Raw genomic sequence first — 18,193 nt, forward strand, 5'->3', positions numbered from 1 at the left:
GTATCTGATGATAATGAGGTTCCTACATTTCAGCGACAATACCCAGTGCCCTCCCCGAACTGATCCAAATTATGACAGGCTTTACAAAATTCGGCCAATATTAAATTATTTTTCTGAAGTATTCCCCCAGCTGTTCACCCCGGACCAAAACATATGTGTGGATGAGTCCCTTGTTAAATTTAGCGGCAGGCTTAAAATTAAGCAATTTATCCCCAGCAAAAGGGCCCACTATGGGGTGAAGGTGTACAAACTATGTGACTGAGCCACAGGGTACACATATTCCTTCAAAGTGTACAAAGGGAAGGACACCCAGCTGCAGCCCCCTAATTGCCCGGACTACTTGGGAACCAGCGGGAAAGTTGTTTGGGACCTCATATACCCCCTACTCGACAAAGGATACCACCTGTATGTAGACAACTTCTACACTTCTCTGCCCCTGTTCCACAACCTTCATCGGAAGAAGACACCAGCATGTGGCACCGTAAAAAAAAATCGGAAGGGCTTTCCTCAAAGTCTTCTTAATAAGAAGTTGAGAAAAGGAGAAACGGCAAGTCTGCGTAACAAAGAGATTCTGGCAGTGAAGTGGAGGGACAGAAGGGATGTGTACATGTTGTCTTCCATCCACAATAACACCTATGTGGAAATCCCCAGAAGGAATGGCCCCATCCAGAAACCCAAATGCATCCATCAATACAATTCGTTTATGGGGGGAATCGACTTCAACAATCAAATGTTGGAACCATACCTTGCCACAAGAAGGACATACCATTGGTACAAAAAAGTATTGATTTATTTTTTTCAATCGGCCATATACAACTCCTATATCATTTACCGCAACTCCACCCAAAGCCCCCAACCCTTCCTTGGCTACCAGGAGGAAATTTACACTGCCCTTATATTCCCGAACGGCCCACCAGAAAACATCTGATCAGATGTTGTTAGTCAACTCTCCGAACGCCACTTTCCAGATAAACTCCCTCCCAAACCAACTGGCCAAAGACGTCAAAAAAGATGTAAGGTGTGTACCAGAGCAGGAGTCAGAAGAGACACATCTTATTATTGTGCACAATGTCCTTCCCAACCAGGCCTCTGTATAGGTGAATGTTTCCGCCGTTACCATACTTCACTAAATTATTAGTGAAGTATGGTAAACGTAATCCTCAGTTCCTGCCTTCACACACCTTATGCCACTGCCTGCTCTGTAACTGACCCTGGCTTGTTATTTGACCACGCTTCTGCCTGCCGATTTTGTACATACCGCTGCCTGATATGGAACTGACCCTGGACTGTTATTCGACCATGCTTCTGCCTAACGATTCTGTGCATACCTTTGCCTGATCTGGAGCTGACCTTGGACTGTTTGACCATGCCTCTTGCCTGCCTCTTGGACTGATCTTGTACCCTGCAACTGGACTAGTGGGATTCAACACAGGCGTCTCACATATGTGAGGGGCTCCAGAATAGATTTTCTGGATGAAGAAAACAATTTTCTTTGTTTTCTCATTCCTAGATTAGGGTCTGGGGACTCGGAGGCATCAAAGAGATTTGGGTGGGAGAAGCCTCTACCCCTGTCCCCATTCTTTCCTGAACGAGGCCCTACTTCTGCCTGCTGCCTGCAGGACTTACTGCCATCATGCCTCTGTTTGTTGCACTGACCACAGCACATGGACCTTGTTTCTGCCTAATACCAAGACCAATATTTTGGCATTGCTGACAATCTCTGCCTGCACTGACCCTGCACTGCACTGACCTATGGACAGTATCCATGCCTGCTGCCTGTACTGACTATGGACAGTATTTCTGCCTGCTGCCTGAAAAATTGTGTTCGCTGTTGCTGACCAAGTCCCTGCCTGCATCAGTGCTATCCTCCTGCGGACAACTGTACTACTAAAACCACAGGTAATCTTTTGTTTCTCTTTGCTCAGCATAATGTATTTTGGGGTGTAATTCTTGGTATGTGCATGCTATGTGTCCCTGGAACACCTGATGGCGTTCCTTGCATGTTGGATCTCTGTATGTGGCCAGGCTGTGTAAAGGTCTCACACATGTGGTATTGCCATACTCGGAAGGAGTGGCAGAATGTATTTTGGGGTGTCATTTTTTGCTATTTAAATGCCATGTGTTGGAAATATCTTATAAACGGACAACTTTGTGTAAAAAAAAAATGCGTTTTAATTTTTTTCCACATTTTCCAAAAACTTCTGGAAAAAAATGAACCGTTCAAAAGACTCATTATGCCTCATAGATTATACGTTGGGGTGTTAGCTGTCCCAAATGGGGGTCATTTTGTGGGCGTTTCCGTTCTCCTGGTGCTCCAGGGCCTTCAAAAGTGTAATAGGTGGGTGAGAAATGAGATGTGTAATTTATGCTCGTAGATCGCCTGAAGGTGCTACTTCCCTGGCGGGCCTCTGTATGTGGTCAGGCTGTGTAAAAGTCTCACACATGTGGTATCAGTATACTCAGGAGGAATAGCAGAATGTATTTTGGGGTGTTATTTTTGCTATGTAAATGCTATGTGTTGGAAATATCTTATAAACGGACAACTTTGTGTAAAAAAAAAAATGCATTTTCATTTTTTTCCACATTTTCCAAAAACTTCTGGAAAAAAATGAACCGTTCAAAAGACTCATTATGCCTCATAGATTATACGTTGGAGTGTTAGATTTCCAAAATTGGGTCATTTCCATTGTCCTGGTGCTCTAGGGCCTTCAAAAGTGTAATAGGTAGTCAACAAGTTAGATGGGTAATTTATGCTCCTTGAACACCTGATGATGCTCCCTGCATGTTGGGCCTCTGTATGTGGCCAGTTAGCGAAAAAGTCCCACACATGTGGTATTGTAATACTCAGGAGGAGTAGCCGAATGTATTTTGGGGTGTCATTTGTGGTATGCACATTCCATGTGAGAGAAATAAGCTATTACAATGACAATTTTCTGAAAAAAATTTAAAAATAAAAAAGAAACCTTAATTTGCAAAGAATTGTGGGAAAAAATAACAACTTCAAATAACTCACCATACCTTTTACTAAATACCCTGGAATGTCTACTTTCCAAAAAGGGGTCATTTGGGGGGCATTTGTACTTTCCTGGCTTGTTAGGGTCTCAAGAAATGAGATAGGCCTCAGTACATCAGGTCTGATCAGATGTGATCATTTTTTTATGATTTGCACCATAGCTTGTAGACGCTATAAATTTTACACAGACCAAATAATATCCACTAATTTGGGTTATTTTTACCAAAGATATGTAGCAGTATAAATTGTGGCCAGCATTTATGAATAAAAATTGCTAATTTGCAAAATTTTATCACAGAAACGAAGAAAAAAGCATTTTTTTCAAAATTTTCGGTCTTTTTTCATTTATAGCGCAAAAATTAAAAAACCCAGAGGTGATCAAATACCACCAAATGAAAGCTCTATTTGTATGAAAAAAAGGACAAAAAAATCATTTGGGTACAGTGTTGCATGACTGAGTAATTGTCATTCAAAGTGTGAGAGCACTGAAAGCTGACAATTGGTCTGGGCAGGAGGGGGGTTTAGGTGCCCAGTAAGCAAGTAGTTAAAGGAATTGGACATTTTTAATGTTTCACTTTAAGCATTTAAAAAGAAAATCGCTGCTCCTGGCTGAATGTAAATTTTATTTGTGATAAAATATGATTTCCAGGGCAGTGCAAAATACAAAACAATTCTATACAGAACTTACACATTTCCTTTACACATTCATTCTACAAAGTGTTTAGAAACAGACCTGTAAATGTTTGTGAAATCTTCCACCACAAAATGTACTCAGCCAATGAGAGGTAATGACTCCATTTTTATTTTTCTCCCGCTATCAATGGCCAACACGGTACAACACTTCATCCATGTCTTTGGTGATCTCTGATCTCCTTATCAAGTGTTTCCTCCATGATGAAGATCAGCCATGGAGTATATCTGAGGTGTATATCAGGGTGTGCTTCTTCCCCACATGTCCATCAACATTCATATACAAGACATTTCCCACACTCACTAATACACCTCGAGGGTTGTGTGGGACCCCTGATGTACAGGAAGACAGGACTTCAGTGAGGAACAATTCCCTCACTCAGGACAGGAAAGTGGCTTCTCCCCCGTGTGTGATCTCTGATGTCTGGAAAGATGGGACTTCTGTGAAAAACATTTCCCACACTCAGGACAGGAATATGGCTTCTCCCCCATGTGAGATTTCTGATGATAGGAGAGACTGAACATAGCTGAAAAACATTTCCCGCACTCAGGACAAGAATACGGCTTCTCCCCCGTGTGCAATCTCTGATGTGTGGAAAGACTGGACTTCACCGAAAAACATTCCCCGCACTCAGGACAGGAATACGGCTTCTCCCCCGTGTGCACTCTCTGATGATTAGAAAGACGGGACTTCTGTGAAAAACATTTCCCGCACTCAGGACAGGAATACGGCTTCTCCCCCGTGTGCAATTTCTGATGATGGGAAAGATGGGACTTCTGTGAAAAACATTTCCTGCACTCAGGACAGGAATACGGCTTCTCCCCCGTGTGAGATCTCTGATGCTTGGAAAGACTGGACTTCACTGAAAAACATTTCCCGCACTCAGGACAGGAATATGGTTTTTCCCCCGTGTGCAATCTCTGATGCTTGGAAAGACTGGACTTCACTGAAAAACATTTCCCGCACTCAGGACAGGAATACGGCTTCTCCCCCGTGTGCAATCTGAGATGTCTGGTAAGACTGGACATCGCTGAAAAACATTTCCCGCACTCAGGACAGGAATAACGCTTCTCCTCCGTGTGCAATCTCTGATGATAGGAAAGACTGAACATCGCTGAAAAACATTTCCCGCACTCAGGACAGGAATACGGCTTCTCCCCCGTGTGCAATCTCATATGTGTGGTAAGACTGGACTTCCGTGAAAAACATTTCCCACACTCAGGACAGGGAAACCTTTTATTTGTTGGATTATCCCTCACAGTCTGAGGTTCCTCAGGATAAGAGGAATACGATGGTCCGGCACCGTCCCGCACAGTCTGAGGTTCCTCAGGATAAGAGGAATACGATGGTCCGGCACCGTCCCTCACAGTCTGAGGTTCCTCAGGATAAGAGGAATACGATGGTCCATCTACACTGTGTGGTGCCGGATGGACATTTGAGGTAGTCGGGTTTTCTCCTGGACTATACTGTGTGATGTCCTCATCTTCTACTTTACAGTCTGGAGACAAAGTGAGACAATCCTCTGAGGTTTTCCTCATCTCCCGTCCATCTACTAAAATAGAGATACAAAGATTATTACTAGACATGAGCAGATTGGTTCCCCTAAACCAGGACTCCGCCCACATCAGGCAGCTTTGTCTCTGAGGATCTTACAATTCCCCCCTCAAGGTAACTAGTAAATGGGTCCTCTGATCTCCTACCAGATAATTTCTTTATTCATGGACCTTAGTCAGAGAGTGAGGAAACAACGAGAACTGTCTTTTATAGGAGTGACAGTGATGAGGGGATTATAGGACGAGTGTCCCCTCCCCCTCTATCACTCATTGCCATCTTCCCAACACAAGAAGTCCTGCACTTCCTTATTTAGTCCATGATTTAGTCATGAATAACAGCGGGGCTGAGACCCACCAGAGGTCAGAGAGTGAAGATGGGGGGAGAACAACCAAGATGAAGACTGGACTGATCCTGAAGACCACCATCATTGGGTTATTGACTCCTCCCTCATTATCACTTTCTGTTTAAGGTTCCAAAGTTGGAGGATGTTATCACATTATTATCAACATGTAAAAGTCTGTGCTCCAATCAAATCATCAGATATAAAATGTCCAGCTGGTAGGAAATGGGTGTAACAAAAGAGAATACATATTAGGTGTATATATAAGCAGTGGGTAGAGGGGAGAGAGCAGAAGTCAGGAGTATGTAATGTACAACATAGAGTATATAGTGCAGGGGTCAGGAGTATGCAACATGCAATATATAATCACTATATACGGTGTAATAGTCAGGGGGACTCATAATATTGGTGTTCAGTAATCAGTGGAAGCTGAACTGTTTACTGGAGACAAGTTGCAGAGGTCCCACACCGCTGCCTCCCATCTCCTGAGACTGCACTCAGTGACTTGGGTCTGAGACTATACAGACATATCCCTCCACCCGGCACAGACAGCAAATAACAGAAAAGGTATTCCCGGGAGAATTACTCTGTCAGAGGTCTTGCTAGACCCAGGACTTGAGGCAGAAGACCCAGGATACATACTCCAGGTGCCTAGGCTGAGCAACACCTATGGAGAAAATCTAAATTTTACTGCCAGCTGAACCCCAGAATCTCCATAAATCCAGTCTAGATACATAAATTGTGTCTGCAGCACAGAGAAGGAAGATTATCCGAGAGAAATACAGGAATACAGGACGGGGAACACAGCTCAGGAAAGTGACCAGGGGATTACAGGCTGATATCACCCAGTCCCCGCCCTACTCTGGACCAATCAGTGAGCAGTATGGGTGGAGGAATGGATTTAGTGTTAATGACCCACCTATGCTGATCTCTGTAGGAGTGTCCTCCTCTATAAATGTCCCCGTTATTCCATCCTCCTCCATAGACTGCTGATCATCCCTCACATACCTCTCTTCTTCTTCTGATTTAACCTCAAATTCTATATCAATTGGATCTCCACTCTAAATCAAGAAAATGAGAGAAAATATCATCTATAAAATAGAAGATTTATTATTGTGACATCATATAAAAAAAACACACATCCTCTCCAGAAGTCCATGTTCTAGATGCTCCGATCCACCAACCTTGTAACAGTGAGGGATGCTGTGATCTTCCTGTGTGGAATCCCGGGAATACAGAGGACGGGGACATCTCTCTGGTGGGTTTCTGTAGCTGGATGACTCTTCCATGGTGTCCTGGTACAGATCCTTGTAAACTTTTAGAGACTCAGACTCCTCTATCACCCCAACCTCATAATCCTCCTCTTTTATCTCTTTTTTAACCTCGACTTTAGAATCTCTCAGATTTCCACTCTGAATATATAATAAAAATGACATCAATGGTAACAATGCAGATAATGTACAGATCCTAATGATACTATCAGTGATTGTTCCTCATCTACCTGATGATGGTGAGAGATGGTGTGATCTTCCTGTGTGGAATCCCGGGAATACAGAGGACGGGAACATCTCTCTGGTGGGTTCCTGATATTAGGTGGCTCCATCATATCCCTGTGTCCTTCTGAAAAGTTTTTCATCAATCCATACTCCTCATCCTCCTCTTTATACTCTTCTTTAACATTAATATTATCATCCCCAAGGTTTCCACTCTGAAAATATAAAAAAATATTCATTGCAACAAACATGCTTGTGTATAAATCATAACTACCAATAATTGTCAATCATCTACCTGATGATGGTGAGGGATGGTGTGATCTTCCTGTGTAGAATCTCGGGAATACAGAGGACGGGGACATCTCTCTGGTGGGTTCCCATTACTGGATCCATCTGTAGGAAACACACACACTGACTGAATACATTGTTTCTATGTGTTTATCAGATGATGGGGGATCTAGGTGGATCCTCCGTACTGCTCTCTCCTTTACAATAAAGTCTCCTCTTACCCGGTGATGTGAGGGGCGGCTGATTGTCCATCATGATGTCCTTCCGAGCTCCGCTCACCTCTCCTGTCAGCAGCTCGATGATCTCTCTGGTGACTTCTAGAATCTTCTTTTTATTTCTCTATTCTATCAGGGAGGGAGGTGGAGGCAATGTGATGGTCAGATGATCTCCAGACTTCACAGGAGGAAAACTCTAGATTTGAACACAAATAGTAAAATCAAATGACATTCCCAGAATCCTCCTCACCTCACTGGTCAGGTCTCTTTTTATTTAAACCCCACTTCATGCTGAGGTTTCTGATATTACATACAATGCAGGTTCAACAGCCCTACTTGGAAAGTGAGGAGGCCAGGGGTCGGCCCACATCCTAAGAGCATTAGAAAAAAAAAGTCGGATAGAGAGATATTAGGAGGAGGCGCTATGAGGTCAGTGTGATGTCATAGGATTCTCTGACGCTGATTGGAGGGGCATTGGGAGGAGGGAGCTGTGGGGGGTGCTCTGTGAGGTTTCTGTACACAGAATCATTTCTCCTGGGTGCGCCCCTCCTCTCCTAAACTGGAAGATGATCTTTGTCTTTGGGCTTTGTCAGGACACATCATATTCCTGTGATCTACGTGTACTCTGGAGATTTTACTGATCACATTTTAGGATGAATATCTGAGACTGGGATCATTATGGGAAAATAAATTACGGACATTTACTGAAAATTAAATTTTTCTTTTTTTCTTCTTATTTGCATCTCATAAAATAAATACATATTCCAATCCCTCCTAAATAAACCGCCCAACCCCCACCACTAATAAAATTACTATAATCCGCTTGTCAGGAGTGTGTTTTGCTCCTACTCCTAATTCCTGCATCCAGGTTTTGGCTGTGATGCATTCTTCTGTCTGTCTGTCCCACCTGTAAGGTAATTGATGTGGTCAGTCTCTGGGTGGAGACCCAACCTGATTTAAGCCAGCCAAGCCTGCAGTCTCATGCTTGTGATATTGCGTTTGTAACATGTGCTCCAAGCTCTCTGTTTGTCTGCCCTACTCTGGTGTTGGAATTCCCTCGTTGATGACCTTGGTTCAGATATCGACTACTTTCTGAACTCTGTTTGCCTTTTGACTGTGGATTTGACCCTGACTATTCTGAACCTTGCCTGCCTTGTACCTGGACTATCGTTGGAACCACTCTGTCTGTCTGCCAACCTGCAAATACCTGGTTGCTGTGCTCAGTTTGTTCCTGCTCAGGCGTGGTGGCCAGGCACTATAGCATTCTGTAAATCCTGGGGGGCAACTGAGTACAGGTAGGCCTGCTTGCCTTATGGAAAAGGGGGCTTCTATAGGTGAAGAACACAGAAGCCAGCTATAGTGTCTGACCACCTGCGTTAGGGGTAAGCGTGACATTGTTAGTATAGATGTAGAAAATGTACAATAGACGGATGAGATGAGAAGGTCACTGGTGGAAAAGGTGACACATCTCCAAAATGAAGGAAATGTTTAAGCCCTGTAAGTGGGGGGGGGGATGTTCTGACCCTGAAGGGGTTCATCTACTGTACATTTCCACAATATTAATGACTGGGGGGCACATGTCTGGGGTTCTTTCTATAAGTGAATTTTTGATTTAAGTGGGCGTCCTTTGGCTCTGCACAAAGAGATTGCAAAAAGCGAGAATATACAGCAAACTACTTTGATAAAACACCAAACAGGGGGCGCATGCTCAGCGCTGAGCGAGATGGACGCCTGACACAGTAGCTCCGCACACCGCGGGACATGATTGGCTCACAGAGGGCTATAAATGGCCTTACACCCGACACTTCTAACACCCCTCGAGGCACAAAGACACAGTGCATGCCGTTGTTGAAGAAAAAATCCCGGGGCCCGCTCAGAATTCTCTAACCCACTATCTCCTCTGCACCAGGGAACAATACAGCATGTCCCAAAATGGCGCCGTGGCCCGAGCACATTCTCCTGCTCCAGCGGCCCCCTCTGTGCCTTCTGTTCCTGGCTCACCTTCGGATCCTGGCAGTGAGTACACCTCTTCTCTATCTAAAGCTGACCTAGATGCTAGCCTAGAAAAGATGTATAATAGACTGGCAACAAAGTTCCAAACAGAAACGCACAAGACCTCCCATGCACTGTCACAGGAGATTGCAGCTCTGGGTACTAGAACTGACATGCTGGAAACTAAACACGATGAACTGGCCCTGGCTTATAATGAGCTCAGTCCAGAGCATGAAATGTTAACAACGTTAACAACAGCATTTGATCAAATCAGGTTGAAGATCTGGACAACAGGAATAGATGCAATAATCTGCAATTGCGAGGTATTCCAGAGTCGGTAACAGATTTGATTCACACTGTCATCAGGCTGTTCAAGTCTCTCCTTCCAAAATGTGAATCTGCGGCCTTTAGGTGTGGCAGGTTTCACAGGGCCCTCAGACCAAAACCTCCAGCAGACAAACTGCCGCGTGACATAATCCTTTGTATGAAGGATTTCCTGACGAAAGAAGACATTTTAAGGGCTGCTAGAAACACCCTACGCATCGCCCTTGATGATTACACTGTTCAGAACTATCCGGATATCTCACTAGCCACATTGGACAGACACAGGGGCATGAAGGAGGTCACTGTAACACTTTAAGCAGCCCGGATCCGATACATATTTCCCATTTAAATTGGTGGGTTCCTCATAATGGCTCCACTTATGCTGCCACCACAGTTCTGGAGGGTCAGGAGATCCTGGTGAAATTGGGCCACATGGAAGCTGAAGCGGTGCCCTGCCATCCCTTGACCCCCCCAGGCAATCTCAAATCTGGCACATGCCACCTACCAGACACGACAGAAGGAGAATTCGATATGATAACGCTTAACCGGGGACATAGCTAACTTCATCGCATCAATACAGCTATCTCTACGATCTGCCCCGTTGGATTCAGCGACGACGCACCCTCAGTCTCAAGGCACCCACTTTGTCAGGAGCCTGTCCCTTGGTGCTGCTGCATGACATCCCCACCCAGCAACTTTACCACTTTTTAAATCTTTTTTTTACAGCTAGGTTCCTCACACTGGTCCCCTCTTTTGGTTTGGGCACAAGATCAGTGGTGCTGCTGGGTTCGAGACTTGGTTGTCTCGGTTGTAACATTCTATTTTCAGGATACAAAAATGTTCCTGATCCTGTTCATTTTTTGTTCATTTTCTTTTTTTTTTTTGGACTCTTTTTTTTCTCAGGTTTGAATCCTCAACTGATTATAGTCATTCTTGTCCTGACAGGCGTTTTTGGAGTAGGTGAGGTCATAAGGCCTCTATCCGCTGTTTTAAATGTTCCTCTATGGTCTGCAATCTGTTACAAATGCAGTATTGGGGCTTTGTGGAGTTAGGTTCCATATTTGATAGTAGCCTACAAGCCTATTCTTCACTCATTCAGCTGAACGCCCCCCCTAATCTTAGTAATGGCGATTAATTGCATCTCGCATAACGTCAAAGGCTTCAACTCTCCCTATTAAGAGGAGTAAAGCCTTCTCCCACTATAAGCGACTTAATGCTAAAATTCTACTGATTCAAGAGACACACTTCTCGCAAAACTCCCATCCCAAGTTCTTTCATAGAACTTTCCCACAAGCTTTCTACACACTTCATTCATCGAAGAGTAGGGGTGCTGCCATATTTTTACACGCCTCCTTTCCTATGGATGTGCGTCAGATTTACAAAGATAAGGAAAGTCGCTATGTTATAATAAAGGGAGGATATTCATAACCGGGAGCTTACCATAGCTAGTGTTTATGCCCCCAACGAATCCTCTGCCTCCTTCTTCACATCCTTTTTTGATATTTTAGCAAAATATCAATCCCCCCATATGATTATAGGGGGAGATTTTAACATGGTAGCGAACCCCACACTAGACAGGGTGCACGGCCTCCACTAGTTCCAGGGCTTTCCCTAAATCCATTTCCCGTAAACTTCTGGAATTTCAACTAGTGAACACATGGCGGGCACACACAACATAGGAGCAAAAGAATATACGTCTCATCTGCACAACAGTTACGCAAGACTAGACTATATTCTCTCCACTCCTATTATCCTTGCTATCTCTCAGACAGCCTCCATTCATAACTGTGCATGGTCTGACCACCACATAACCTCCTTCACCACAGAATTTATTAAGCTAGCCCCTACACCATTTATGTGGAGACTCAATGAGGCACTTCTTTCTGACTTGGCGGGTGAATCTGAGGTTTCTCAATCTATAGATACCTACTTTGCTCTAAACGCCCTCCCTGGGACCGCCATTTCTACAGTGTGGGTCGCTCATAAGGCAGTTGCTGCGGGGTAAACTTATCAGTTTAGCTACTGCCCACAATAAAACTAATAAGAAAAAATAGTACAGCTCTCTGCGGAGCTGGACAGTTTATATAAAAATTCCGCAGCCCTGACTTTAGTCTACCAGACTTTCCTCGAATTTGACTCGCTACTCTCGGCTAAAGTGGAGAAGGGCCCTGCGATGGTCCAAGGCAAGATGCCTATTGCACAGTAATGCCCTGTACACACGATCGGACATTGATCGGACATTCCGACAACAAAATCCATGGATTTTTTCAGACGGATGTTGGCCCAAACTTGTCTTGCATACACACAGTTACACAAAGTTGTCGGAAAATCTGATCGGTCTGAAAACGGTGACGTAAAACGCGTACGTCGGGACTATAAACGGGGCAGTAGCCAATAGCTTTCGTCTCTTAATTTATTCTGAGCATGGGTGGCACTTTGTGCATCGGATTTGTCTACATTTTGTTGTCGGAAAATTTTATAGCCTGCTCTCAAACTTTGTGTGTCGGAAATTCAGACGGAAAAAGTCCGATGGAGCCCACACACGATCGGAATTTCCAACAAAACAATCCGATCGCACTTTTTTCCTGTCGGAAAATCCGACCGTGTGTACAGGGCATTACACCGCCTCAACCATGTTCGCTAGGAAACTGAACCAGCCTTTCCACCCTCCGCACGTTTATAAATTGACTACCCCTTCGGGCATAATTACATCTCACCCTCAAGAAGTCTTAAAAATTTTTACTCAACATTACTTGGACCCCCCCAGTCTGGACCATCAGATGAGGTGTAAGAGTCCAGGGCTTACTAAGTATGCACCAATTGCGCGTTGCCACAAGAGGAAATCCGTTCCAACTGAGCATGCGCTAAAGACGCCTCAGCGCGCCAACCCGCACCTGCGCAGAAGACCTGATGAAAAACGGCAGGAATATGCCCAGGAAGCGGACAGGAAGTGACCTCAACCTGATGGAAAAAGGTGGGAAAATGCCCAGGAGGCGCCCAGGAAGTTACCTCAAACTTCCCTATATAAGCCCAGCCCAGACACTGTCAAATTGCTGGATTATCTTCAGTCCCCCCCTTGTTCCTGTGCTAGTGTGTGATCTGTCTGAACTTGTTGTGACCTGGAAACCTATTTGACTACTCTTGATTCCTGCTTGCCATTGACCTCGGATTTGTACCTTGACCATTCTACTTCTTTAATACACTCATATGCAGCCAATCACCTGTTTGTTAACTTCCCGCCTCCCTCCCTGCAACTCCTGCGTTACACGCTGTGCCTCCCTCCGATCTGTCTGTGTAAGATCAACCAGCAACTATGTAATACAATACGACCTCAGGAAGACGACAGATTTGTCGAAACGGCGCAGGGAGGAGCGGCGTGCTGACGTCACCACCACACCACGCTGAACCCGGAAGGAACAGGCAGCAGCTGAAGCCGGCCGGCGCTTATTTGATTCTAGAGGCGAATTTTAACTGCACACATTATACCATCTGCCGCGTACGGGCATCATTTGCTGAGGTTGTGGGGAGACCTGTATATTCCCTGTGCCGTTTATGACTGCCATAATAGCAGTCATTGGGATCTGGTAAGCGCATCTGATATTCCACCTTGGGTGTGAAGAGTCATAGAGGATTCCCCATCTGCATCTTCCCCTCCTTCTGCACTTTTGTGGCACTTTTCCATCACGGATCCCCCCCTTTTTTGTTGTTTTACGTATTCTGGACTTTATATTTATTTTTGGGATGTTTTCACTGAATATATTACCATATTCACTTTTGGCAATTAATCATTACTAATTTCCTGGTTATCAGTATATGAATTTGCTTTTACTAATGTGTTTATTCACTTTTGATTGTTTGTTTACTGCATATGAGTGTATTAATTTTGCTTCTATCTCCACGTATACTCACTTTAATATTTATTCATTCATTTAGTGGTTTGTTCAATCCTATCCTATTCACTTTTGAGTGATTTTGTTTCAGATTACATTTTAGCGCCGCATCTTTGTTTAACTTTTTATGATGAGATTTGGAGACTAGATCTTGGTGCAGGCTGCTTTCGTTGTCACAACATATTTGTTTGATCATAAACCCAGAGCGCAGCTTTTAACTTGGTTTTTCTATCATTCTACTTCTTTGCCCCTTTTGTACTCAGCTGCCAGATTGGAACTGACCCCGGCTTGGTTCTTGACCATTTTTCTTCTGATTAACCCTTTTATACTTCGTTGCCAAACTGGACTTGACCTTGGCTCGGATCTCGGACAAAGGCTTGCACAGTGCTCCACACCCCTGGCACCCGTGCCACTCGGTGTCCACCAAGTCTCTGTCTACATCTCCAGAGGCTTCAAGGACCCGAGGTGCAAGGGAGGCCTCCCCACTACTTCGGTCTCATCTCAGGTACATGGCACGCGTGACATGAGGCTTTGTTCTGGTTTAACTCTATCCCAATCCCGACTCTCACAATTAGACAAACTTAATTCACCTATTTCCCAATCAGAAGTGCTGAATGTCATCAAGGCACTAAAGACAGGTTCTTCCCCCGGGCCTGATGGTTTTTCTACCATATATTATAAAAAAATTTGCCTCCCAACTGTCTCCCAGGCTGGTTCGACTTTTTAACTTTGTCCTACAAGATAACAGCTTTCCGGAGGAAATGCTGTTAGCAAACATGTCGCTCATCCCTAAGCAGAATAAGGACCACACTCACCCCCAGAATTTTAGGCCCATATCGGTTATCAGTGACCTGAAAATTTTCAGTAGGATCTTAGCCGATAGACTCGCAGGAGTGATTTCCTCACTAATTTCCCCTTACCAGTCAGGGTTTATCCCCCACCACCTTATAACAGACAATATCCGCCTAGCCACAGATATTGTTCAGGATGCAAACCTTTTCTCCATGAAACTGTTCACGTTAAGTTTAGACATTCGTAAAGCTTTTGACAGTGTGTCTTGGAGCTATGCGTTTCTCCTACTAAAGCGCTATGGATTTCAGGGTGATTTCCTACAGGCTCTATATCAAAACCCCAGCAGGCGTGTCAAAATCCCCGGATGTAGCTCAGTTTTTCCGGCTTGGTAGGAGTGCCCACTGTCCCCACTCATTTTCGCTCTGGCTATTGAGCCCCTAGCCATTGCCATACTGCAGCGCCCAGATATTCCGGGCTACAACAAAGCTTCCTTTACTTATAAATTCTGCATGTATGCGGATGATGTGCTTTGTGTGTCAGAAAATCCGAAGGAAAATGTCCGATGGAGCCCACACACGGTCGGAATTTCCGACAACACGCTCCAATCAGACATTTTCATCCATCGGAAAATCCGACCGTGTGTACGGGGCATTAGGCAAACAGCGATTAAATTATTTTATGTTTGGGAAAGATCTACCCACAGACTTCCACATCTTGTTTCCGAGGATGTGCTCTTCCAGGTTTTTTTTTTTGCACATGTTCTGGGAATGTGAAGCTCTGCAACCTACTTGGAGGGTGACTCTGGAGCTAATGGATAAGCTGGCGGGGAGGCACATGGCTCTGACACATACTCACTGTCTACTATTTGAAAAAATCCCTGATATCCCGAAACCCCCTAATGAAACTATTACACACTATTTGTATTGCGCTGCATTGGGCAATCGCCCTTAACTGGAAGTCGAACACAGTCCCATTCTCGCAAGTTATCGCTCGAGTTGATCAAATAATGTAATCTGAAAAAAATATTTCACACACTGCATGACTCCATCCCTATCTACGACGCTAAATGGAACCCTTGGTTCACTTTTCATCTACAAGAATTACCTGAGTTATGGTTTTCTTTTTATTTCTGTTGTTTTTGACTTTCTGGATCCAGTCTTGTTTGACATACCATAATACCATATAGCTGATAAGATCATATAGCATTAAGATTGTCATGTTTACCCTGGAATACTTATCTATTTGGATGATCATTGTCTAACTCCGTAACCCAAATTATTTTTCAATAAGTAGTTTTATACCCCATGCCATTTTGTACTGCAAACTTCCTTTTCTCAATAAAAAAATGCTTAGTAATAAAAAAACAAAAAAAAAAAACAAACAGACTGCAGGTGACCTTGTTTCCCTATCTAGCTCTCCTTCCTCTCTATAACATGTGCCTTCTACCAATCCTTCTAATTTACTAACAGACATATCAGCCTGGATGTCACAACACTTCCTCAAACTCAATCTATCCAAAACCGAGCTCATAATATTTCCTCCCCCACGTGCCCCTTCCCCTGACTTCTCTGTCAAGATTGATGGCACAACCATCAACATGTCCCCACAAGCCAGGGTGCTAGGTGTAATCCTTGACTCTAAACTCTCCTTTCAGCCCCACATCCAATCACTGTCCAAAGCTTTCCGCCTCAACCTCCGTAACATCTCCAAATTACGTCCCTTCCTAACCAATGACCTCACAAAGCTACTGATTCAATCCCGGGTTATATCTTGCCTTGACTACTGCAAGTCCCTCCTTTACCGGATTGCCTTTATATGGGCTATCCCCCCTTCAGCCCATCATGAATGCTGTTGCCAGACTCATTCACCTTACCAACCATTCAATGTCTGCTGCTCCTCTCTGCCAATCTTCTGCTTACCCAACAAATTAGATTCAAAATACTAACAACTTATAAAGTCATCCAGAACTCGGCCCCCAACTATATAACTAACCTAGTCTCACAATACCAACCAAATCATTCTCTTCAATCCTCCCAAAACCTCCTGTTCTCTAGCTCCCTCATCACTTCCTCCTATGCTCATTTTCAGGACTTCTACAGAGCCTCTCCAATCCTTTGGAACTCCCTATCCCAATTTGCCTGACTATCTCCTACTCTGTCTACTTTAAGACGATCCCTGAAAACCCTTCTCCTATGAGAAGCCTATCCTGCCCCCACCTAACAACTGGACTTTTATTTTCTCCATCAGTCCATCTCCCACAGTTATTACCTTTTGTATCCTTTGACCCTCCCTCTTAGATTGTAAGCTCTAAGGAGCAGAGCCCTCTGATTCCTCCTGTATTATATTGTATTGTAACTGTACTGTTTGCCCTCACGTTGTGTAAACTGTGGGTACTATATAAATCCTTTATAATAATAATATATGTGTGTATCATCATCTGCTGGAGATAAAAGACGTCACAGTGACTATGGAGGAAGAGGACGGACATGACGGGGGGGTTACTGGGTGTAAATAGAAAATAAGATCTTATTACCTCCTCTACTGCCGATTTCAGCAACGTCACCTCTAAGTCGTATCACAAGGAGCTTCCTTCCTGTACCTGACATCACTTCCTGTCTTCCATAGAGACTTCCTGTCTGGGTAGAAGTGAGATCACCACCTTGTGGAGCTCAAAGGAACTTCAGCCCTGAGAAATGTCTGGTAGTGTGAACACGGCCCTGTGCTGTGTGTGTATGTACTGTATATCCTTATAGCTGTGTAGTGCTCCCCCCACAGAGAGCGGTGATATTAACCGGTTCTTTCCCACACAGTACAGAGGCCCCCCAGTCACACAAGCAACAGTCCATTCACTCCGACTCCAATAAACAGTCTCAGGGTTTGTCTTTTTGTAAAGTATTGCTTGTAGAATCTGTAAAAGGAGAGAGATTGGGACAGAGGCATAATAGGGGGTCACAATTGTGACCTGGCTTCTATATTTATGACTCATAACATTGTCATTTATAGGATTTAAACCTTGTTTTATTTTTTCACTTGGTTTACTGGATCGCTTTTGTAATTTTCCCTGTTTTGAGGTTTAGGGACTTTGCTTTAGTTTTCTACTTACACTTTTCACCACTACTGATTGTTATTTTATTCAATTTTTTTTCTTTCATTTTTGGATTTACATATTCAGCACCGCACCCACCCCACGTTTTACATTGATTTGAGTTTTGTATTTAGGACTTTCGGTGCTGGCAGCTTCATACATACACAATTTTTCACTTTTCATAATTATTTTATTTTCCACTACCATTACACACTCCTGTCCCCTGCATTCTGTGCATTACACACTCCTATCCCCTTCATTCTGTGCATTACACACTCCTGTCCCCTGCATTCTGTGCATTACACACTCCTGTCCCCTGCATTCTGTGCATTACACACTCCTGTTCCATGCATTATGTGCATTGCACACTCCTGTCCCCTGCATTCTGTACATTACACACTCCTGTTCCCTGCATTCTGTACATTACACGCTCCTGTCCCCTGCATTCTGAGCATTACACACTCCTGTCACCTGTATTCTGTACATTACACACTCCTGTCCCATGCATTCTGTACA

General features: G+C 44.1%; 2 protein-coding genes across 2 annotated transcripts in view; both read right to left on the reverse strand.

Annotated features, from left to right (window-relative positions):
• LOC141106850 (uncharacterized) overlaps positions 1-18,193 on the reverse strand; it is a 109,419-nt gene that overhangs the window by 20,342 nt on the left and 70,884 nt on the right. The window contains exon 17 of the mRNA XM_073597779.1: positions 4,091-4,713. Within this exon, the coding sequence (XP_073453880.1) occupies positions 4,091-4,713 (623 nt within the window). The remainder of the gene's footprint in view (positions 1-4,090; positions 4,714-18,193) is intronic.
• Positions 5,736-17,207, reverse strand: LOC141104915 (uncharacterized). The gene is made up of 6 exons (XM_073594719.1): positions 17,126-17,207; positions 7,601-7,790; positions 7,387-7,484; positions 7,100-7,306; positions 6,783-7,010; positions 5,736-6,659 (listed from the first exon to the last, which is right to left on the reverse strand). The coding sequence occupies exons 2-6, from the start codon at positions 7,632-7,634 to the stop codon at positions 6,456-6,458; spliced, it is 771 nt and encodes a 256-aa protein (XP_073450820.1). The 5' UTR covers positions 7,635-7,790; positions 17,126-17,207; the 3' UTR covers positions 5,736-6,455.

Source organism: Aquarana catesbeiana, linkage group LG08 (assembly GCF_042186555.1).
Source record: "Aquarana catesbeiana isolate 2022-GZ linkage group LG08, ASM4218655v1, whole genome shotgun sequence".
Classification (NCBI taxonomy): Eukaryota; Metazoa; Chordata; class Amphibia; order Anura; family Ranidae; genus Aquarana; species Aquarana catesbeiana.

What these genes read in the sequence shown, in the direction of transcription:
- LOC141104915 (XM_073594719.1), bottom strand. Translation starts at nt 7,634, where the DNA reads ATGATGGACAATCAGCCGCCCCTCACATCACCGG. An exon ending in GCCGCCCCTCACATCACCGG is followed by an intron (nt 7,485 to 7,600) that starts GTAAGAGGAGAC and finishes TGTTTCCTACAG; the next exon opens with ATGGATCCAGTAATGGGAAC. An exon ending in CCATCTCTCACCATCATCAG is followed by an intron (nt 7,011 to 7,099) that starts GTAGATGAGGAA and finishes TTATATATTCAG; the next exon opens with AGTGGAAATCTGAGAGATTC.